At 41.7% G+C, this 23,106-nt stretch overlaps 1 protein-coding gene across 3 annotated transcripts in view; it reads left to right on the top strand.

Annotated features, from left to right (window-relative positions):
- Positions 1-23,106, top strand: part of IFT122 (intraflagellar transport 122) — a 31,748-nt gene that overhangs the window by 8,468 nt on the left and 174 nt on the right. For 2 of the 3 annotated variants that reach the window (XM_050312709.1, XM_050312710.1), the window contains 19 exons: positions 365-567; positions 1,040-1,177; positions 1,879-2,043; positions 2,882-3,079; positions 4,683-4,823; positions 6,523-6,576; positions 8,726-8,887; positions 11,713-11,879; positions 12,647-12,818; positions 13,381-13,483; positions 15,028-15,168; positions 16,174-16,271; positions 17,187-17,287; positions 18,448-18,613; positions 19,576-19,687; positions 20,132-20,260; positions 21,065-21,144; positions 21,792-21,956; positions 22,637-23,067. In XM_050312709.1, coding sequence (XP_050168666.1) covers positions 365-567; positions 1,040-1,177; positions 1,879-2,043; positions 2,882-3,079; positions 4,683-4,823; positions 6,523-6,576; positions 8,726-8,887; positions 11,713-11,879; positions 12,647-12,818; positions 13,381-13,483; positions 15,028-15,168; positions 16,174-16,271; positions 17,187-17,287; positions 18,448-18,613; positions 19,576-19,687; positions 20,132-20,260; positions 21,065-21,144; positions 21,792-21,956; positions 22,637-22,726 — 2,585 coding nt within the window. In that variant the 3' untranslated portion in view covers positions 22,727-23,067. Of the gene's footprint in view, positions 1-364; positions 568-1,039; positions 1,178-1,878; positions 2,044-2,881; positions 3,080-4,682; positions 4,824-6,522; positions 6,577-8,725; positions 8,888-11,712; positions 11,880-12,646; positions 12,819-13,380; positions 13,484-15,027; positions 15,169-16,173; positions 16,272-17,186; positions 17,288-18,447; positions 18,614-19,575; positions 19,688-20,131; positions 20,261-21,064; positions 21,145-21,791; positions 21,957-22,636; positions 23,068-23,106 lie in introns of those variants that run through there. The other variant, XR_007628646.1, reaches the window with a different exon arrangement.

Below are 23,106 nucleotides of genomic sequence, written 5' to 3'. Positions count from 1 at the left end.
GTTTTAATCTCTGAAAATGAGATAAAAATACTATACATCATATTTAACTTTTTTTTTCCTTACTTATAGCCTGAAGGGTTTCTGCTGATTTTGTTTCTTCATATCTGCTGGCTTTTTATGGCAGGGAGTCAAAGTACTGCTCCAGAATGTGCTGTTGACAAATCACAGAGGATGATAAACTATGACGGGGATAGTAGATTAGATAGATGCAGAACAACAAACATATCTGAGCAGGAACGTGCTTTGAATGTTAAAGGTGCTTTAGAGAGATTCAGTTTTAATGTATTAGTCAGTTTTCTGATTCCTTTATCTGTTATTTTCGGGTCAGCTTATACTGTATTGCTTTGGTGTTTTTTCCTTCTAGTTAGAATAAAAGGCAGAGAGCTTGTGAAGAAAATTGCAATCTACAAAAACAGATTAGCCATCCAGATGCCAGAGAAAATCCTGATTTATGAGCTGTACTCGGATGACTCTGCAGATATGCACTATCGGGTGAAGAAAAAGATTGTAAAGAAATTTGAATGTAACTTGCTGGTGGTGTGTTCAGATCACATTATTTTATGCCAGGTATGTACCTTAAAAGCTAGAGTAGTCCTGGGGTGTGTTCAGAGTTGAACACAGCTGTCCCAGTGGCTGGCAGGCCGTGACTGTCCCATGGGATCTGTTACAGCTTTTCCAAGGCAGTGCTGTTGTGCTGTGCAACGCTGACATGCTGCTGGGCAGTTGCTGTGGCACAGCTCAGGTGGCTCTGGTTCAGTAAAACTGTCTGTGTAGTGAATTTGATGAATTAGCACAGAATCCAAGGGAACTTTTTAGTGGGAGAGAACTCCTAGAAAAAGATTGAGACTGTTTGGTTTTGTTTGTTTATTCATAGCATTGGAAAACCTTAAAGAATTCATCCCATTAAATTGACTATTTGACTGTATGATTTTTATATGTAAAAGTAGGCACATCTGCTGGTATCGGTATAAACGTAGGACATCAGACACAGATTTATCTTCACCTCCAGGCTGTATTTTATATCTTACTGTGTCCTTAGGAGAAGAGATTGCAGTGCCTCTCATTTAGTGGTGTTAAAGAACGAGAATGGTTGATGGAATCTCTTATTCGTTACATTAAAGTAATTGGAGGACCCCCAGGAAGAGAAGGCCTCTTAGTTGGCCTAAAGAATGGTCAGGTAACACATCATGTCTGGTATGTGTCTCTTCACTGCAAATAAAATCTGTTCTGTGCTCCTAGGGGGAGATGTTAAGAGCAGGAGGCTCTTTTACAACCTAGAATTTTGAGAGTCTCATCTTGGGATTAAAAATTAATTACTTCTGTCTTTCATATTCTGTGACAGTAAAATTAATACAAATATGTTTAATTTTGCCTAAAGTCTATGAGTTGTTAGGATCAACTGACAAAAATTGCGTTCCTGTTGAACAGAGAGCACGTTTGCCTTGGGTGGGTGTTGGGAGTGTGTACACCTCTCCTGCCGACCCCTTGTGAGGGTGTGAGTGTTCTCAGAGTGAGAGTGCTGTGTGTTTCACATGCCAGGTGGCAGCCGGAAACGTCAGACTGGAGCTCTGAAGTATCGATAGTGAGGAAGTTGAGATCCTGTGTGTCTTCTGTATCTGTTATATATTCCTATATTTATGTAACTGTTTAATTAGTGAAGCATTAAGAATCCAGGATCTGATTTATTTGTATAGGCTTGCAACCTAGAGCATGTTGTGGCAGCCAGTCTGCTCAAGAGACCTCAAACTGGAAGCATTTACTTAGCTCACGGTTTGTCTCTGAAAAAATTTGCAATTGCACCGAAATTTGTTCCTGTTACACTGTTTCTAGTTATAGGGACAGAAATGGGTGGAGTGACTTTGTTTCACACCTGTGTAGATCCTGAAGATCTTTGTGGATAACCCCTTCCCGATCGTGCTGCTGAAGCAATCCACGGCCGTGCGCTGCCTGGACATGAGCGCGTCGCGCAAAAAGCTGGCCGTGGTGGATGAGAATGACACCTGCCTCGTGTATGATATTCATACCAAAGAGTTGTTGTTTCAGGTAAAAATTAAAAGTTGTTGTTTTTTTTAAAGGTGGGGCAGGAGGGCAGGAAGTAATTCAAGGCACAGAACATCCCCAAAGTGTTGCTGTGCAGAAATTCATGTAACTGTCATTTAAACTATTAATCACATGTTGCAGGATTTAACTGTGATCTGTTTATCAAAACCACCCTTTCAGAGGTGCTAGAGAAGGAACGAGAAGACAGGAGATGTATGTGAGCAACCGCTGAATAAAAAGTGCTGAGACATGGGACCTTTTCAGTTTAATTTAGAGCTCTCTCTTTCCCTCTTAAGCCTTACAGTAAATGAGCATTTTGGTTTTATCATTCGTATGAATAGAATTAGAGCCTAAACATCTTTGTTTGTCATGTATTCCTAGGCTATAAAAGGAATCATGATAATGCTCCTTTCACTGGCAGTTTAGCAGTCACTCATTAATGTTGCTTAAATGTTTTCAGAGCACAGTGAATAGCAGGTATGGAGTGCTGCAAAGATAGGGTCTGTAATTTCCTTTGTGTAATGGGCAGAGCAATGGTCAATTAAATCTGCTAACTAGCAGTGTATTATTGTGGAATTTGGTTTTATGTTCTACAGTTTGATAGTAGGGATCATTAGTAAATCCACATTAAAGGAAAGACAATTACAACTGTGTATTAAAATATAAAATACATCCCTGTGAATCTGTTTAGGAATATACTAGGCTGTAGGATATTAAAAATGGAAATAATCACTGTGTGTACACACCAGGCTGTCTTAGGTCAAACATTCTAGCTGAAGGCATATTTCTTAGGAAAGATGTGATTGCATCTGTTGTAATCCTGAGTTGTTTTGCTCACTAGGAACCCAATGCTAACAGCGTGGCCTGGAATACCCAGTGTGAAGATATGCTTTGCTTTTCTGGAGGAGGATACCTCAATATCAAAGCTAGTAACTTCCCTGTCCACCAGCAAAAACTGCAAGGCTTTGTTGTGGGTTACAATGGCTCCAAGATCTTCTGCCTTCATGCTTTCTCTATGTCAGCTGTTGAAGTTCCACAGGTAATCCTTTAATCTCATTAAGTGTTGCTTTGTGTCTCATAAACATGAATGTTTAGCTAGTGAAGAAGCTTTTCTGAGATTTACTTGTATTCCATTACTAAAATGATTGCAGTTCACACTTTCTTCATTGTTATTTAAGTTATATTGTGTGATCTATTTTATTTTTGTTTCTTCAGCATTAATTAAGATAACTTCCTTTTTGCTGTTGGTGATTGTTTCTGATTCTCCCTTTCTACAAATACAAATGCACATAATCTCATTCAGCACAGGACTTACCTCCTCGAGTGTTTTTACTGTATTCTTTCTATGTAACTTGTCTCCAGTTGTAATTTCATTTTTCTTATAAGTACATAAGTACATAAAATACTGTCTTACTGTTGCTTTGTCAAGATGTGTTTAGGCAGTATTGAAACTGTGTATTTTAGTCTGACTGTATGGTACATGAGTAGTCTATATTCTAAATTTATGGATTGCCTTCCATAAAATGCTGTTTTCTGTGTCATGAGAAGCGATGGAAGGGTCTAAAACGTCCAGAAGACTCGATGCACTCAAGGATGGGCAGGATTTGCTGCTGAGGGTCAGCGCAGGAGGCAGAACACCCTGTCTTGTATTGACTGGTGAACACGTGTGTTACAGGCTCCTCTGTCTCCTGAGGCCCTATGCAGGTCCTTAACGAGGCTCTGGGTTGTCTGGGGTGGTGGGCAGCCACAGGATCACCATGCCTGGAACACTCCTGTGTGCCTTTGGCACACTGTAGAATACCAAGGTGCCACAGAATTACTGGGCAGTGTCACAGAGGCAGCTTTTCCAAAGCTATGCTTTTGGAGGGAGGGAGTACCAAAGAGTGCATAATTTTCAGATAAATTGATAAAAATAACATAAAAATCAGTAACATTTTGCTGTGGTTGCAAACACAGGTTAAGGTAGTGGTGCTGCAGGGCTTCCTGTTCACTTAGAGGGCTTGAACTGTGTCAGCAGACCCACATCTCTGTGTGTGTGTGTGTGTCACCATTCAGCAGTTGGCAGTTCCCCTTTTAAATTCCCTTTAGGGCAGGTCCTTGAGGGCCTGAGTGTCTTTTGGGCTTATTAGTCACAGTCTTGATAGAACAGCTTTGTCATCAGGGTTGGTGCAGAAGGGTTACTTCCCCATGGAACCTCTTCCTGTGTGTCTGGATGTTTCCAGGGACACATCACACCAGGCAGTGGTGCCACTTTTACATGCTTTTGGCCTTTGAGAGTACACTGCTTCTCCTTTGCTTCCATAGTTTCCATAGGATTGAAAAAGCACAGTGTACATCATATTTAGCATGTTTAATGCCCTGAAGAATTCACATTCTTAACTGCTTTCTAATATGCAAGGAACTGAAGATTTCAACATGGATGAGTTTGTAACATAATTAACACAGCTTGTCTAAAGATATGATAATAATCACCCCAGAATGCTGTTCTGTCTGTATACAAAACCCAGATGTTTATTCTCTGGGCAGCTTGTAATGGTTGTGTTTAGAATATATCTTTTCCTTCCCGATGTATGTAGAGACTTTCACTAATATATCTCAGTATTATGCTTTCTAATACATGTTTTTTCTTTGGCAATCCTCAGTCTGCACCCATGTATCAATATCTGGAACGAAAAATGTTTAAAGAAGCCTATCAAATTGCATGTTTAGGAGTGACTGATGCTGACTGGAGAGAGCTGGCCATGGAAGCCTTGGAAGGGCTGGAGTTTGAAACTGCTAAAAAGGTAAAGCAGTTATTTACTCATTTAGTAGAAAGCTTGGAGTTTACATTTAGATATTTCTATCTCTGTGTGTGTGTATAATGTATGTTTTATGACTGGAATACAAGTGGTGTTCCTGGGTCACTGTCTTGCTTGTCTCTAGTGTGTTTGTTGTTCCACAAACAAATGGGTTTGTTATATGCTAAGGATGTTGAGATGAGGTTCTAAACTGAAATCTAATGTATCTTTCTAGATAAATGCCATGTTCTAGATCAAAGTGTTCAATGCAAAGAAAATGGTTTCAACTGGAAAATGTGTTAATGAATTTAGGGAAGCAGAACTGGAAGCCGTTCAGTAGTGCCCACCGGGTGGCAGCAGAGGATGCTCAGCTGGCTTTGCACGTCCCTATAGCACCATCACCGTGCTATAAACTTGCCCTTTTTATTCTCCCTAAATATTTAATATAACCTCAGTACATGTTCAGAGATTTCCCAGTCTTTGTTATCTGCCCATTAACGTTCTGTGAAGGCAGTGGTGATAGGATGACACCATTTCAGTCCTTTTCTGCCTGGCATGCCTTGCTTTGGGGAGTGGTCTATGAATGGGCATAGACTAAAGAATTAAGTTTTCTATGGCATAAAATACTTCCTTATTTTCTTTCACCACCTTTGCTCAAATAAGAGAGGGCGAATTGAGTTCAGTGTCATGAATATTGTATGAAAGGCAAAACATTCTAAAAATACACCAGGAATGGCTGTAACGATAGGCATCTTTTAATAAAGGATTTTTTTAAAAGGAAAGTAAGTACTTTTATTTTTTAAGTGTAGGCATCAGAATAATTCCAGTTTCATGGATGGCTTTATGCAAATAGATACTCTTAAAAAGAAGTTTTGAGTGCCTCCTTGGAATTTTAAAGTAGTGCCCTCTTAGAATTAGAGCGGATTAATGCGAACAAAAGCAGCTTCTTGACATTAAAGGCTCTCACAGTTCCTAGTCCGATCCGATGTAAGCACAATATTCTGTGCCCTCTTAAGCATTAGTTTGGTTGGAAGGCTTGAATGTGCAGCCCAAAGAGTTAAATTTCTGTTTTGTGATGCATGTCAGGAATAAGTGCTGAGCTACTGCAATTCACACGTGACATTGCCACTTGAGACTTTGAGTTGCACATTTATCTCCATTTGCAAAGATATTACAGTGTCTTGCAGTACTTCTGTCGCCTTCTGACTTCCTTTCCTCTCTCTGAACTCCTTTCATGCCGGATTCTCAGAATGGTTTAAAAACCAGAAGTATGCGCAGCAGACGTTGACAATACGATCAATTATGTATCCTGCCTTGTAATACTTTCCTGAAATTTCCTTGTCTGTATCACACCTTGCATCAAAATGGAGAAGCTATAAAACAGACGGAATAAAAGGGTGTAATATTTTAATTGCCACTTTGTATTTCTTGAGGGACTGACACACACAGCTCCCAGTCGCTGCTGTGCTGTTCCTGGTCCATGCTGAGCTGTTTGGGTTGTACCTTGTCATCTTTACTGAAACGACTCTGGACACAGTTGTAGTCAGAGCCCTTCAGGTTCAGGACTGCACAAACCCAAACCCAGCAGAATTCTTCCTGTCCTACTTGCCTGAAGACAGCTTGATTCATGCATAACAGTATTTGCATTTTTCTGGCTTTTCAAGCTAATGTCTTTTATTCTTTTTTCTTCTGTTATTTTCAATAGGCATTTACCAGGGTACGAGACCTTCGATATTTAGAACTGATCAACAGCATAGAGGTAAGAGAGTGTTCAAGATAGTGGTTTGGAGGGACTTTTGTTTGGATAGTGCTGCTGACTGTTGGAGATGTGTTTGGAGTGAAAAATCCTGATTAGCAGAGGTGACTCAGGTTCTAGTCATAGGACTGAAACTCCATGGAATGGGGGTGTGGAACAAGAACTTCTGAAACTGTCTTCAGGAAAACAGGAAAAATGTTCAATATTCCATTAATAATTGGTAGAATACTACTGTGCTGACAGAGCTTAGTACAGAATACTTCACAAACATGAGTTCATTTCCCTACCCCCCAGAGGTAGGTAATTACTACTATCTCCTCTGTGCAGAGACAGAAACAGGCCCGGAGAAATGAAATGACAAACTCAGGGTCTCATGACAAGTCTATGACAACTGGAAATAGAATTTGGGATCCCATACTTCTTCCATACTGTGCTCTAATCCTTCCTCCCTATTCTTTTCACACTTCTTGATAGAATTTCACCGAACAATAACTGTCTGTCATGAGCACTTGAAAAGACATGGATCACCCTTGTCCTGCAGAGTTGGCTTGATAGTGCTTAAGGATCTGCAGGAGATGGCATAAAGGGAATTCCTCTTTCTTCTGCTAATTAGGTTTACGCCTTCTCTGAAAGGATACAATCCTTGTCTTCGTGTCTGCAGAGCTGTCCTGCTGCTGTCAAAATGCCAGCTGCTTGCCATGAACTTTTCTCTAACACAGGACAAAGTTCTGCATTAAGAGCCCCTTTTTTTGGTGGTTTTTTTTCCTTCTCAAGGGTAGGTAGGTAGGTGAGAGTGTTTTCTCACCAGTACCAACCTTTCTTTTCTGGATTTGTCATGTCATATTCTGTTTAATGAGAAGGATTCCCCATGTAAATAGGCATAAACTTACTTTCAGACTTCTTGAAAATGCTCCTTCTGCAATGAGTTCCATACCCCACTCACTCTCTCCTGTGGTGGATCTGATTCCTTTTAGGGCTTGTAGGGGTGTAGCTAAGCACACATGTTCCATTAATGTGATGGCTTTCTCTCAGTAATGGCACTTTTTTTTCCTAATTGATGACAGCAGGAAACATAGCTGCCATCTCTATCTGGCAAGATCCTGTGGAGTCTTTAAAAAATGGTGTAACAAGTCCTCTGATTATTTGTTTAACCAAGTTTTTGAAGGGAACTGTCAACACCAGCCTAGTGTCTGCCCAGTCAGTAAGAGTGGCGAGGACGAGAGCCAAAGGATCCCCCTTTGGCAGCGGAGGATTGAATTTGGATGCTCGTGGAATGCTTTTCCCCTTGCGTGCAGTTTTCTTTAAATTCAGTCATAGCCCATGTCATGGGCTAACAGCAGTAATAATTTTATCCCAAGCAGGGTAGTGATGTGTGTCCGAGATACAGGATATAGCACACACATTAGAACACACACACTCGCACACGTGTGCGTGTCTGTGTCACAAGTCCCTTGCAGTCAGGGTACTGCTGTGCTTTGATGCATGTGAAGGGTTCTCAGTGGCACTACCCACACAGGAAGGGTTCTCCACGGCACTCTGCCCCCGTGGCCCCTTCCCAGGCAGTCGGAGCGAGCAGTTCTGATTAGCAGGAGAGCACGTGCAGGTGCTCTGGAAGCGACTGCTGCTGACCTGATTCCATGAAGTCTTGCATGTGGGGACAGTGGAGGTGACACTGGTTTGTATTCAGAGGCTGCTAACATACTTTCTGAATCTGCTTATTGCTGGCAATTATCTCCCTGTTTGTCATCCCACCCGCACATATTGTTAATTTAGCCAAATTATATGCTAGTGAGTTTGTACAGGAGAAAATGAGGAGCCCATCAGATGCCTTTTTTAAAATAGCCTGACATAATGATAGCATGTGTTCGTTTTCCTGTGTGAAATCAAGAGAAGTGATTTTTCATCACTTTAGTTTGTATAGTGACATTTAATTTTGCTCTTCCTAATTTTAATTAAAAGAGATTTAATCCTTTAATTATAAATTCACCAGAAATGTAGGAGAGGCATAATTATGATATCCTGTTACAGGTTTTTAATTATTAACAGTTAAAATCTAAGCTGAAAGTCTAATTCCTCAATGGCTATTTCTCACTTAGGTGCAGGTCATCTGGAATATTTTCTACATCACTCTTCAAATTTTCTGGTTTTCCAGGAGCGGAAGAAACATGGAGAGAGCAACAATGACCTGTTCCTGGCAGATGTTTATGCCTACCAGGGAAAATTCCACGAGGCAGCAAAGCTGTACAAAAGGAGTGGCCATGAAAATCTGGCTCTCGAGATGTACACTGACTTGCGCATGTTTGACCATGCCAAGGTAGGACGTGGTGCCTGGACATTTGCATGCAGAAATACTGATGTACCTGTAACTGTTTTCAAAGTATGATCCTACAAAAAGATTGAATGAAACGTGGCTTTGAATTTCACCCTTGTTTTCTCAGTTAATTACTTTGAGTTTGTTTGGCTTATAAGGGGAGAAATCTCTCTGGCCTGGGTGTAATGGTGGCATTTTCCTTCAAAGTCTGCTACCAATGCAGCAAATTGGGTTTTGTAGAGTTTCAAATGTGACCATGGAAATTCAGGGCTTTTCAGTGGATTTTTTTGTTGGACACCACCAATGGTGACTCTTTCAGTGGGGTTACATAGTATTATCCATAGTAATTTTCCATTTTAAAAAACTAAGACATTTTGGGTTTATTACTCTTTCTTTCTGTTATCTTGCTCAAGAGTCCCTTTTTATTTGTTTATCCTCCAAAGATGATAAGGAAGTACCCATGCAAAGTGGAGGGGAGTGTACCATGTCTTTAATTCACTTCCGTATTATAATAAAAATATTTTTCTGTCAGAGCCAGTTCTATATTAATGCACTTTATATATAACATAGTAACCTGGAATATTTTTGTTTACTACAGAATTTTATTTCAAAGATTCGATGTCTTGGCTTTTTTTTTTTTTTTCAACTCCGTTTCCATGAAATAAATTGAATATGGTTCTAAAAAGTGATGTTTTTATGAGGTGATAAGTAGCATTACTTGGCTTTTAAGTCTTCTGTGGTGTCTTATCAAAATCCCTGAGAATGTATGCACTGTTTAGTCTCATTCATCACTTATCAGAGCCTTATTCTGCCCAGTCCAGGACAAAGAATTCACCATGACATGCATAGAAACTGTTTTAGCACAGATTCCCCAAGCCATGCTGCAGAGAGATCTTTTTCTTCCAATAGCTCAACAGAAACACTTGTGGGCTTTGCTGATGTAAGCCTGACTTCCGCTATTTTTGGCTGCTGAGTCTTTGTTAGCTTCAGTGTTTTGGCTCGTCTTGAACATAAATGTAATTCATAAAGAAAAATGTTCCCCTAAGTCTTCATAAGAATCTTTTAATTCTTGGCTGTAGTCATGTCTATATTTAACCATGAGAGTGCGAGAGCTCTCATGGCTCCTGTCCTTCAGAGTGACTCCATGCAGAGAAATTCAAGGTACTCCATAGCACGTGAAGGCAGCTTCTCGAGCAGGAAATGCACGGGAAATGGAAGAACTTGTAAAAACCTTGTTTGCCAGTTATTTATCCAAGGAAAGACACATGGGGGAGGGAGGTGTTTTTCTGGTGTTGTTTTCTCTAATGTTGCCAGAATTATGCAAAGAGACCCACAGAACCTGGTTTCTTGTGCTTGACTTTGATGAGGTCTGGATAGAGGATCCAGACTGGAGGCTGAGGTTGGGAGTCCTTTGATATCTGGTCACAGGCTCATTATCACAGCACCAGATCATTAATTACTGACAACTCACAAAAACCTCTTTATACTGTGAGAAGCTGAGCTTCTAATTTTGAACTTATTTTGGTGACCTAAGCTGGAAAACAAGTCTTGCCAAGGAGGTTGTTTGACTTGTCTCTTTGCTCCAGTTTTCCATATTCAGAGGCTATTCCCTGGAGCAGGACTGTGCTACAGGAGATAACCCTTCAGCTCAGTCAGAGCTGGCACAGGTGGAGTGCAGTTTTGTACCTGGCCCCTGGCTGCGCTGGGGAACTGCTAAATTGCGGTGGTGGAGCAGATGTGGTGTGTGGATGCTCCTTGCGGGAGGTTTCACCCATTTGTTGCCTTTGGTTTGGTTTCTTTTAAACCTCAGTCAGAATTTGCCAGAAACCCATGGCTAAGGTAATTTTCCACTCTTTTCTTACCTGTCATTTCACCTCTAGTTGAATTTTTCATTTGATAGAAGCTGTTTAATGGATAGTAGCCTGTTCTGTTAACAGACAAAATTGCCTTTAATCAGTATTCTGGTGTTGAAGGCGTTTGTTTTTTGTGTTTTTTTTTTTTTCCTGGCACATGATGTCAACAGATGAGAACCATATGGTGCCAGGGCTTCAGTATTGGCAGAAGAAGCTGAACTAACTATTAGAAATATTTTCAAAATGGTTGTCATCACAGTGTCCAGGCTTAGTGTTGGCTTTCCTTCCAGAAGTCCAACCAGTGCTTCAGAGCACTCTCACTTTGGAGCAGCTGTCATTCTGTCCTTACAAAAGAACTTTGTTGATATATTGAAATATAATTATCAAGTGTCTTTGCAGAAAACAAGATTTTAGCCTTTAATTTATTTATGGTGGGGCATCCTGATGCCGGTATATGATTGCGTGTGTGCTGTTGTTCACTGAGCATGGGCTGGTGCTGGGTCCTCTTTGAGAATGAAACTGTACCTGCTTGGCTTGGAACAGAAAATCTGAAACTTGGAATTAGTCTGTTAGAGTCTTTAGAGTAGAACTGTGTTGTTTTGGGAACGCCTGTTTCTCACAAGCATGCAAAAATCCTAACTCCTATCCACTTAACCAGGCTCAGCGGAGAGTAAGTGGGGACACAGGAGTTGACTCTGAGGCACCTGCATTGTCCTCTGGGCCTGCCCAGAATCTCCTGCTTTTTTTTTTTAATTGAAAACTGTCTAAATGGGAGACTTGCCATTATTTCCTCACAGACATAGGGCCTTGATGATGAGCTGCTGAAGGCTGGCTCAGTCCATGTCTATGCAGTACTTCTGGCCTTAGGAGGCATCAGGTTATCCATGACAAAAGCCTCTATATGGTTTCGAGTTTCGACTGTAATGACGTTCGTGACCAGAAGGTAATGCAGACTTTTGTATTGCACCATTCCAGGATTTTCTGGGATCTGAAGACCCCAAAGACACAAAGATGCTAATAAAAAAGCAAGCAGACTGGGCCAAGAATATCAATGAACCAAAGGCAGCAGTAGAGATGTACCTCTCTGCCGGCGAGTACATGAAGGCCATAGAAATCAGCGGGGACAACGGCTGGGTGGATATGTAGGTTTTGTGTCACCTCACAGATAATATAATAAACCCTTCAATGAGTTGTTATTAATTCTGTGTAATTTTAAAATAAGTCAAAATATGTTTGCTATCTGCCTTTGTTTGTATCAAATTGAGTATTTGAAGCACATCTACAGTTAAAAATGTTTTAAAAGTTGCATATGTTTAGAGGGTAGGGCCATAAATATATTACAAAAACAAATGCGTTACAGCAGTGAAGAGTATGTATGGGTTCATCTGCAGTATGAGACTGTCTAAAATAGACATGCCTCAAGTTTCAGTGATCATCACAACAGTGATTGTACCTGATAGCCCCTTGCTGCCGTTTTCAGCTGTTCAGGATAGTCATCTAGTGGGTAGAGAAATCACCTGGAGCACAGAGTCCCCAGAAATTCTGGGGCTACTCCTGTCATTGGTCATTTCTTCTTGATTTGTAGTAGACGATACTTTGGGTCATCTACTGAGCTGCCATAAGATCTTGGCCAGGCCCCTCTGCAAGGCCCCTTGCCTCTGTTTTGCTGTGTGACACAGGAGGTGGTGTTTATTCAGGAGTCTTGCTCAGGTTAAGGTTGGGAAGTGTGTCTCACATTACTGAATCACATAGGACATGCTCCCTTCTGTCTGCACAGCTCTGCAGAGTCTGAGGTATGGACTTGCACATGTGAGTGAAGAGTGAAGGAAAGGTGAAGCTATGACAGTAATTAAAAGGTGAAGCACGAGGGCAGAATCTGAAACATCTGCCTTCTTTTTGCTGGGTCTAGGTTAATTGAAATTGCTCGAAAACTGGATAAAGCTGAGCGGGAGCCTTTGGACAAGTGTGCCTTCTATTTTAAGCAACTTGATAACCCTGGCTATGCTGCAGAAACCTACATGAAGGTTGGTGACCTGAAGGCATTGGTCCAGCTCCACGTGGAGACTCATCATTGGGAAGAAGTAAGTGTGCCCTTGATTTCTGTGTTGAAAACCTCTACTTCTTACTGTCTCTGGCTGCAGCAAAAAAGGAGACGAATGTCTGGCTACACTGGCACGGTAGAGAGGGAGAAGCAGGGAGGGAGGCTTCTGTAGAAGGATTCGGAGTATTTTAGTTAATTGTGTATGCCAACATGCGTTTGGTGGTGTGGTTTTCTGCAAGTGAATCTAAACTGCATTTATAGTGTTACTTCTATTCCTTTAGAAGATACATTCAGTAAAAATAAAAATATTTTTTGTCTCTTGCTGTGAAATCTACTAAATTTCCTAGATAATCACTTTCAACTCCCCGTTTCAATAGCCAGTCTGTTATTATGCTTAGCTTCTTGTCTTTTGTTGTTGATTGCTTTTTATTTTAAAACGCATTAGTTTCATACTGGAGAAAATATGGATTACACTCTCTATTCTTTGTATACTTTATTGTGAATTTGCTTAGAGCTGAAGGATTGATCCCATGGAATATTCTAAACCCTTTAACTGTTTAAACCATGCAATATTCTAAGAATGAATTTTTTACTTACCTCAGGCATTAGCTCTGAGTGAAAAGCATCCTGAATTCAAAGATGATGTCTATGTCCCTTATGCCCAGTGGCTGGCAGAGAATGATCGATTTGAAGAAGCCCAAAAAGGTGAGAATGGCACTGACAAATGGCTCCACATTTATTCCATACTTCTCCAATACAGACTATGCAGACTCTTCCCTGGAGAGTTTCGTATCAGTAGGATTCAAAACCAAATGTAATCCATGTTTTCAAACTGGTCTTAAAGTAACTGGAAGTCTCCTGATTTTATAGGAAAATGTGATGGATCTATAAAAAATAATGGCATCTAAATACAGGTCCAGATTTTCTATCTTCTTGTATATCTGAGTGTGGCCTGTAGCAACAGTATTTGGCATGTAATCTGAACTGTCTTAGTATCATTATTACTGTCTTAATGTCATTATTATCCCACTAGAATTCAAAATATGGCAGCCATCTTTCTAAACCTGAATTAAAAATGTAATTTTTACTTGTATTTAGGTAATGTGGGATTTATACATGTAAAATTTTCCTGTTTCGTCAAGGTTTTCATGGTTTTTGTTAGGCTCATGAAATTACCTTTAAACAGAACTGGCAGCTTTTCATCTTGTGGACAGACATCAAAATTCAGTCCGTAAACTGTTCCAGAGGCAAGGAGCTGTTGAAATGAGCTCTGTGTGGAGGCAGCAGCATTTCAGTGCAACACCTTTGCTTGGGTGCAGCTCCATGTCACAGGTGCACGTGCTGTTTCCCGAGCCAGCTCAGATGCAAGTGTGAAACTGCACTGGCTTATAAGGGCCCAGGTAGGGAACAAATCAGGCTGATCCATCTCCACACAAAACCAGTCTGTGCGTCTTGGCACCAACACTTTGAGCGCCTGGTTTAGGGCAGAGTGGTAGTTTGCACTCTCTAAATACAGGTTTTAGTCCCAGTTTGCTCCATAAAGCTCAGTGCTGCTGTGGCTCATCAAGTGTAGGTGCCCAGAGCTGGGTGAGCTAGAGGTCCTCGTGTGGCTTTGTGAGGTCTGGTTCTAGCTAAGCTGGCTGCACTCAGGGGCAGCTGTTCTGTGGGGTCGGGTTTTTGGGGGTTGGTTTCCCCTCGGCCCCATTTCTTTCTATGAAGACTATTTGTCAAATGCGTGTTTGCCAAGTGAGAATTCAGGATGTTACTGTGTGCATCAGATAAAGGGATGCTGTTAGTAAATGACAGAAGAATATAGTCTAAGCCGTACTCTTTCAAAGTATCGAGCATTACACAACAGAGCACTGACTTCAAACATTTATTTTTTGTAGTTTTGAGTGAAGTTCTGGTTTGCAGTGTTTGGAGATCTCTGTTGTTTGCACAGAGATGTAATCATCACAGTGTTTTCCCTCTTTTCTTTTTAAAAAACCCCCAGCAACCAGCATTGTACACAATCCGTGAGCTCAAGAGCTGCTGAGAGTGCAAAAGCCGCAAAATACCTACAGATGCTTCTCATGTTCCATTAACATCGCTGCTTTCAGGGAGGAAAATACCAGTGTATAATCCCTTTTATCCTGCCCTGGATAGACTATTTGATATGGACTGAATAGACTGGTCTCAATTCAAAAACATTAATTTCCATTAATTGATATAATCGCACTGTAAACCGGTTTTTGTTTTGGGTTCTGTAGCATTTCACAAGGCTGGCAGGCAGACAGAGGCTGTGAAGGTGCTGGAGCAGCTCACGCACAACGCTGTCGTTGAAAGCAGATTTAATGATGCAGCCTATTATTATTGGATGCTTTCTATGCAGTGCTTAGACATAGCCCAAGGTAAGTCACTGAAAGGAGGTTTGTGCTTGTTACCTTCCCATCCACGTAGACAAACAACTCCTGCACTGTGATAGCATTGCTGCCACTGCTTCACTGCTGGGTGTTTTGGTTTGGGTTTTTTAGTGCTGTGCATAACTTGGGGTAGTACTATTTTTGTAGTCCCCTGTTTTTCACATGTGCTAACTTAAATAAACAAACCAGAAATATCAGCAGGCATAAGGCTCCTTCTGAAATCTGGCTGGGATCAAAATTGTACCTCCTGGGACCAGGTATCCTCCTCCACCTCCTCACCACACCCACTGCCTAGAAGGTGACTGGAGGGTTAATGTGCTAATAAATAAAAGATTATGTTGGAGAGTAAGATGCATCTAGTGTTCAAACATAGGTTGGTGAGGTACTTTACAGATTACTTCTGCCAGCAGTTAAAACTCATTGTTTGTTAGCTGTCATCTTGTGTCCTGAATGTGTTTCACTGGGAGAGGGTGGAGCCAGCAGTTAATAGGTGTGCTTTAGTGATAATGGATACAAAAGGTTGGGAATACTGCCCTTTGCTTGGTGCTCTAAGTACCTTTGTTTTTAGTTCAGCTGACCTGTCACTCCTCAGATGTTTGAGATGCATGTTTTTCCAAATGGCTTAGTAGTGTATTTGATGTTTGTGAAACAAGTGTTTCAAAACTAATTTTATTTGTAAACTCTGAAGTTCTGGAGGTTTCCAGGGATGCACACCTGTTGCTTTCTGCCTGTAGCTCAGCTATAGCCTCTGGCTGTGTCAAACCACTGACATACTATTCTGTGTTTTGCCATGCTTGTTTTAGACCAGAAGTTTGCTCAGAAAAATAGCAAGTCTGTGCAACGTGTGGTTTGCGTGGGTAGATGGGGCACACCTGACCTGGTACACACCTCCTCTGGAAGTGCCGCTGCTAAAATCATAACAGGCTGTTTTCTGGCAGTTCAGTCTCATAGACTCCTCTTGGAGACTGACACCAAATGCTTTGCCTCCCGCAGAGAATGAACATCAGAAGACTGAAATGTTGCAGAAGTTTCATCACTTCCAGCATTTGGCAGAAGTTTACCATGCCTATCACTTCGTTCACAGATACACTGTAAGATACTCACTTTAGAATTGTGTATTTATGCTTCCTGAGCTTTTTTCTTAGGGAGTCCAGAAATAACTAGGAATAATTATTGACTTTTCAGGCAATTAACTATTGAGTGTAGATTAGTAATACTGTATAGTAACTTTATTTATTTATTTAACTTTATTTCATTATACAGCCTTCAGCTGTACGTTCTGTACAAGAACTTATGTTGCTTCAGCCCCTCACAGCTGCACTGCAGTTGGAGCAGGGCTGTGCCTGTCTCTGGGAGCAGTTGCTGTGCTGGTGGCTGACCTCCTGCGCCCGGCCCTTTTTGCTGGTGGTATCAGTCCCACAGTGGCCTGAGCCCCTGTTCCTGCACAGGCCAGGGTCAGCTTTTCCCTTAGTCATGGGAAAACAGGATTGAACAGTGGAAGACACCCTAGGGATCCCCCAACCTAGGGATTTGTGATTCCCACTGGGTGGTGTGTTAGTGATGTGTAGTCACCAGTGAGCAGTCCCTGCTAATTACAGCAATTACAGTCATGTTGCCATTGCTGTTGGTAAAAATATCTGTTGTAAAAGATTTGAGAACTTTTGCTCTGTGCCCTTGCCCAAAAGAAGACTCTGTGCTGTGGAGTCTTTTTTGTTAAACTGCTTCAGACCTTGCAGTGCTGGGGACTCTGCACAGTAGCACTGCAGCCTGGCCTCATTTTTAAATAACCTGTTAAATGTTCTGGTTTAGCTACATGGATCTTTCTGCATGTATCAGTCACGAGCTTTGGTGATAAAGACATGCAAAATCCACTTGCTATATTCTGTCAACACCTCTTTTTGCAACAGCATGAAAGAAACGCAGTACTGGAGATGCCTCATGCAAAGTGATGTGAGTTGTTGGTTTTCCAGCTTAGAAATGTTGTGTCTGTGTTTTTCATACCACAGGAGGAGCCTTTCAGCTTCAACTCGCCTGAAACCCTCTTCAATATTTCCAGGTTTCTGCTTCACAGCTTAACAAAGGAGACTCCTTTGGGAATCTCAAAAGTGTATCCTTGTGATATAGTACAAAATCTAGAAATTATCATGTGAGATACATGAAAGGAATAACTGCTGTTGGTCCAAGGAAGGGATCTCCTAGAAGGAATCTTCAGTGTCAGCTATTGGTTGTCACTAACAGGAACTAACTTTTGTCCCTGAGCAATAAACAGTATCTGCAAACCTTTCTATAGTGAGCTGCACTGGCTTTTTGTTGTTGATTTTTTTTTGTTTTCTTTTTTAATGGTTTTGGAAAGCTGTGCACAACAACTAACAGGTAGCTCAAACCACTCACCCAGTCTGGTGTGTCATCTGTGCCAGAGGAGCAAGTCCTAGGACAGCAGTCACTGCCACAGGATGCTGGCTCTGAATCTTGACAGTGTTGTTGCAGACACTAAACTGAAGCACGAGGAGGGGAAACCCAGGACCTTCTGCTTCTCATGAGGCTGGTGTGTGGTGTCTGTCAGGCCAGTGTCTGCACAGCTTTGTCAGTGCATAGTGAATCTCTGGAGAGTGCTCTGCAAAGGGGCTGTGTGAAATGCACCTTTCTTTAAGAGTTAACCAGAAGGTCACTGAATGCCAGAGGAGGAGAACTGATCGTCTTGGTTTCACTTCATTTCTGGCTTTGGATGGGATGTTAGATTTCCTTTTCATAACTTCCTCGCTTACAAATGTATAATCTTCCATAAAGTCTTGGATAATGAGCCTTGTGATCAGTAGATCTAAACAGCAGTTACTGTTTCACACTGGTGAAAGGGAAGGACAGCCCTTGGTCAATAGGATGGAACACACCATTCCCAATCACATCAGGTGTATTTACTTGATGTCAGTGGGTTACTGGTGTTGTAAAAGATTTTGGGTCTTTTTTTGTCTTGGAGAAAATTTATGCACCCCAGAATTACTAAAAAGTTGCAGATGGAGTCAGAATATTTAACCACAGCAATGTTTATGTAGGGTCTATTCCTTACCTTGCTAATAATTGCCCGCTGGTGTTTTGATAGTTGTTTCACACATGTTTGTAAATGAAGTTCTGTAAATAAATTTCTCTGAGTAAAGCCTGTTTGAAGTCCTGGTGTTGGATATGCTTCATTGTACAACTTCTCTGATTAGACAGAGTATTGCATTTTTTCCTAAAATGCTGTATGTATTTTATTCCTTAATTAAGTTACAGCAAGACATTACTTGCCCTGGCGAAACAGAGTAAGGCTCTTGGTGCTTATAAACTGGCTCGTCATGCCTATGAGAAGCTTCAGGGGCTGCATATCCCAGCCAGGTTCCAGAAGTCCTTTGAGCTGGGCAGCCTGACAATCCGATCCAAGCCATTCCATGACAGTGAAGTAAGTTGTAATGTGTTTCATGTTAATCATTACTATGTGGCCTAATCCAAAAATCCAAGTTGCTGTGTGCACAAAAAATCTGCAATATATTATGCATGGCTCTGTCATATAATTGTATTTCTGCTGGAAACACAGTCCTTCTATTGTTATTCTTCAGGTCAGACTTCCTTCTGCTCCTGAGAACAAATTAAAATCAGCCCTTGCTTTGTAGGCAGCTTCCATCCTCCCTCTCCTCTCTTGCATCCACCTTCCTCTCTATCTGTTCTTTCCAGCCCTTTTCTCCCCAGTCCACATGCTATTGCTCCACAGTTATTGTCTCTCTCTGGCTGGAGGTCATTTTCATTTGTCCTACTCCTAACACTCCTTCCTCCTCCCCTCAACCCTTCAATGACCTTCCTTCCTTAAGTCTTATTTTAACACCTTTTCTTCTTTAACTGTAGTTTGGTTTTCTGCAGTGTTGTACAAAGCCATGTTTCAGGCAGTACTCACTAAAAATAAATTGCATTGTGCCAGTGAACATGCACCTGGCCTCCTGAAATAATAGAAACACACTCTTAAGAACTGCCTAAAATAACTGTGCTCTTGAAGAGAAATTAATTAATTGGAGAACCTAAATTTGACCAAATCTTAGAGCAAAAAACTTTGCTTCAGTAACCTTCTCTGACTTCTTTTGTCACTTGTATTTGATGCAGTTTTCTGCTTCTGTTACTGCAAAGACAAGGTGAAAATTTAATTGTTAGAATGGTGAAGACAGCTATTCTTAATGTGAAAACTTGCTGTTTGTTAAAAAGGGTAAAAAGCATGTTCAGATGTTGAAGGATCTGATTTCACAGCAGTGCTTCTCCAGAGTGCCACTGGCATTGTATTGGTGGTGTCAGCCGAAGGAGCCCGTATGTCATTGAAAACAAAGAGTTGAGGATATGCCAGTCTGCAATTACCGTGCTCTCAATGTGTCTTTGCAGGAGCTCCTGCCCCTGTGTTACAGGTGCTCCACCAACAACCCTTTGCTGAATAACCTGGGGAACGTCTGCATTAACTGCAGACAGCCTTTCATCTTCTCGGCCTCCTCCTATGGTGCGTTGGGACATCCCCTTTGCTCGTGCTTTGCAAGTAGATAAACGTTCACGGGGTAGGCTAGTGCCTAATTTCTTCTCTCTGCAATGTTATTTGGCCAAGCAGATGTTCCCTTTACTGTTGTTAAATTTCAAAGTGGCTGCCTCTTGTCCGGGGGGCTGTTGGATCCCACTGCAGGGTGCAGCTGCAGCACAGCATTGCTTTATTGCCAGGCACTGAATGCATTGAGTGGTCTGTGAATACGGACACAATCTTTTCAGAAGTTCAGGGGGGTTGGTTTGCTGTAATTATATTTTATTTAACTTGTTTTATGAGAGTAGGTGGGCAGAACACCACTGTCATGGAAACCAGAGGCTGTTCATTGCTGAAAGGGCACAGTATCTGCTGTGAGGCATTTCCTGAGTTCCTGCAGGTCAAACACTTCCTGCCTTTCCCACTCTTTAGAGGTGCTGCATCTGGTTGAGTTCTATGTGGAAGATGGCATCACGGATGAAGAAGCTGTAGCTCTCATTGATCTTGAAGCTCCAAGAGTGAGTAAAAGAGAGAATAAATGGCAAGAGATGATGAGTGACTGTATCCTTTTGATTAGAGTTGGTTTCTAGTCCTTGTATAGGGAAAAATTAAACAATTTTGAATTTTTTTCCCTGCTTAGGTTTAACTCACAATTGCATTGTGTTTCCTTGTCGCATTAGTATAACAACCAAAGTATGGTTTAACTAAACCTAATATTATCATGAAGCTTTTTCATTGGGACAATTTGTTTCTAAGCATGTGAAATGTTTTTTTTTTAACAGTGGAATGCTATGCTTTACCTATTCTGTGTGAATTGCTTTCTGTAAAGAATGAGTGAAGTCAGGAATGTGTTGCTTCCAATAATAGCTTCCCTTAGAGGTTGCTTTCACTCAGGCAAGGGAAGCAGCATGGACATTCTTCATAGCTATTGCTGTTGGGATCTGGTTTGGAATGCTTCGGCATCCAGAGCTCCCAGTTGCTGTGGGAGCTGTAGAACATGAGGTGGAGAGTGATGCGCAAGAACACACAAACTCTGACTAAAACTGCTCAAAAATGTCCTTTCAATGGATTGCTTCCTTTGCTCTGTCAGGAAGGGAGGCAGAGGTGGTGTCATGCCTAGCTGTGGTCAGTCCCGCTGCTCTACAGCAACTGCAGCGATAAAATTCCCCAGTCACTGGGAATCCCAGCAAGGTCTTCTTGGTGTTTGCTGTAATGACCTGGTCACTGTCACAGTTTGAGAGACTGTGGAGCAGCAAGGGTACTGGTCCTGCTAGGGTGCTTTCATACTGATTCTGTGAGTGCTGGCTACGGTGAGCACAGCCAATTTTACAGGAAGTCTTGTCCTTCCTTAAGAAATGCATCCAGATGCCCAGAGTTTGAGGCTTGATGACAGTACAGATATTATTGAGGTTGATGATCCCTTTACAGCAAAACTGAGCTTTGAGGTAAGAGCTTTACCTGTGCCTTCCAGTTGTTTCTTTCTTGCTACCAACAGAAATGATTAGAAAACTTTACTTTACAGTCCATGCTGCTCTTCTGGTGTGCATCTGGTACAAAGACGAGAGCTGCAGAGCAGGAGACTGGGAGGGGGATAGCACTTGAGGGGGAAAGGGATTTACCAGTTAACTCCTCTCTTCAAAAAAAACCATCACCAACAACAACAAAATCAAAAAGAAACAAACAAAGCAACAAAATCTGCACAAAAACCCCAACACAAACTCACAAGAAACCAAAGATGTTGTTTGGAATTTTGTTTTCTCCCCATGCACTGGTACAGCAGAGCAGCACACCTATAGAGCAGGCCTTACTGTGAGGGTTTCGTAAAGACTGAGGACACAGCTGTTCTTTACAGGGAATTGTGAAGGGATCTGTTAAAGGGCTAATGGAAGCTCACTGGAACCAGGTGTGTTTGGATGCTGCTGTCACTGAAGGTGTTGGGGAAAGTGACAGAGAATTTGGTGGGACAAGTCTTGGGCCAGTCACACATTAGCATCTTCTACTGAATTTTACTTTTCTTCTTACAACAACTTACAAATCCTCAGAGGCCTTGCAGTTGGTAACTGCAGTTCTCTGTACACCTGCTGTCCTGCAGCAGGGAGGCTCCGAGTTCGTTCCGGTGGTGGTGAACCGCGCTGTGCTGCAGTCGATGAGCCGGCGGGACGTGCTGGTCAAGCGCTGGCCGAAGCCACTGCGGTGGCAGTACTACCGGTCCCTGCTGCCCGACGCCTCCATCACCATGTGCCCATCCTGCTTTCAGGTAGTGTTTTCATGGAGAAGTTTAAAAACAGCCCAGGAAGCCCTACCCAGAACCCAGTGGCTGAAACAATGTTAATCATTGAAACCTCATACTCTTAACATGTATTCACCAAATTCCTGATTGAGGTAGACACGGAGCAACGAAACCCCAACTCAGAGCTGTTTGATGCACAGAGCTACCTTGGCAGTAGCTGAATTTGAGAAGTTCTCCTGACAGCAAGTCCAAGCCTCTTGAGCAAACCTTGGCTGACCAACAGAAACTGATCTATATTTATTTCCTTTTGCTCTGTCTCTATGACTTGGAGCCTGGTCTAGCAAGGAAAATCAGTCAGTGACTTAAGTTATCTTGTGGTTCAGCCCTGCTCCTGCCCCGCTCAGGAATGGGGTTTTGAAATGCTGGAATTCAGTCATGTTTACTTACACAGAAATTGTCTAACTGTTGTCCTTCCTTCAAAAGTAGTTAATGGGTTTGTGCCTCCTAAGCAGCACTGGCAGAGGTCTGTGAAGTGCTCACTGTCTTGTTCCAACTGTAGCATCTCCGGCAATTGAAACAAAGAGAACCAGTTCTCTCTGATGGTGGTTTCAGAATATTTGTGCTGTAGAGCAGCCCTTGAGCTCAGATTGCATTTTCTTTGAGCAGGGCACAGACTAACTTGTGCTAAATCTGTTTCTAATTAACAGATGTTTCACACAGAAGACTATGAGCTCCTCATACTCCAGCATAATTGTTGTCCATTCTGTCGACGGAGAAGAGATGAGTCAAACCAGTGAAGGAAACCAGTCTTTCATCTCAACAACAGTCTCCCCTGTTGTTGGCAAAACGCTTCGTAGATCCATAAAGCTTTCCTAAGAGTCATCTTGTTCTATTTTGTTTGCAAGAGTTGAAAACATGTAACTATTTTTTTAAATTAAAATGTCTGTTGTTTGCAAATGTACTTTATGTTTCCCAGGCAAGCAGCTGAAGTGCCACCGAATTTTACAGAAATATTTCTAGGGTCAAGTTCAGACTTTAAGGAATTGTTTTTACTCCAGATTGTGTTAGGACTTGATTTGCTCCTTAATACACACCTGTTACTGACAGATCTTCAAATAAATGGGACTGGTTTTCACTACTCTTTGTCTTGGAATTTGCTATAATGCTCCTGCTTCTG

This window comes from Myiozetetes cayanensis, unplaced genomic scaffold, assembly GCF_022539395.1.
Source record: "Myiozetetes cayanensis isolate MyiCay16 unplaced genomic scaffold, myiCay2020 scf18, whole genome shotgun sequence".
In the NCBI taxonomy this organism is placed as follows: domain Eukaryota; kingdom Metazoa; phylum Chordata; class Aves; order Passeriformes; family Tyrannidae; genus Myiozetetes; species Myiozetetes cayanensis.
Note: the sequence above shows the minus strand (reverse complement) of the source record. Positions and strands in the feature narration are given on the sequence as shown.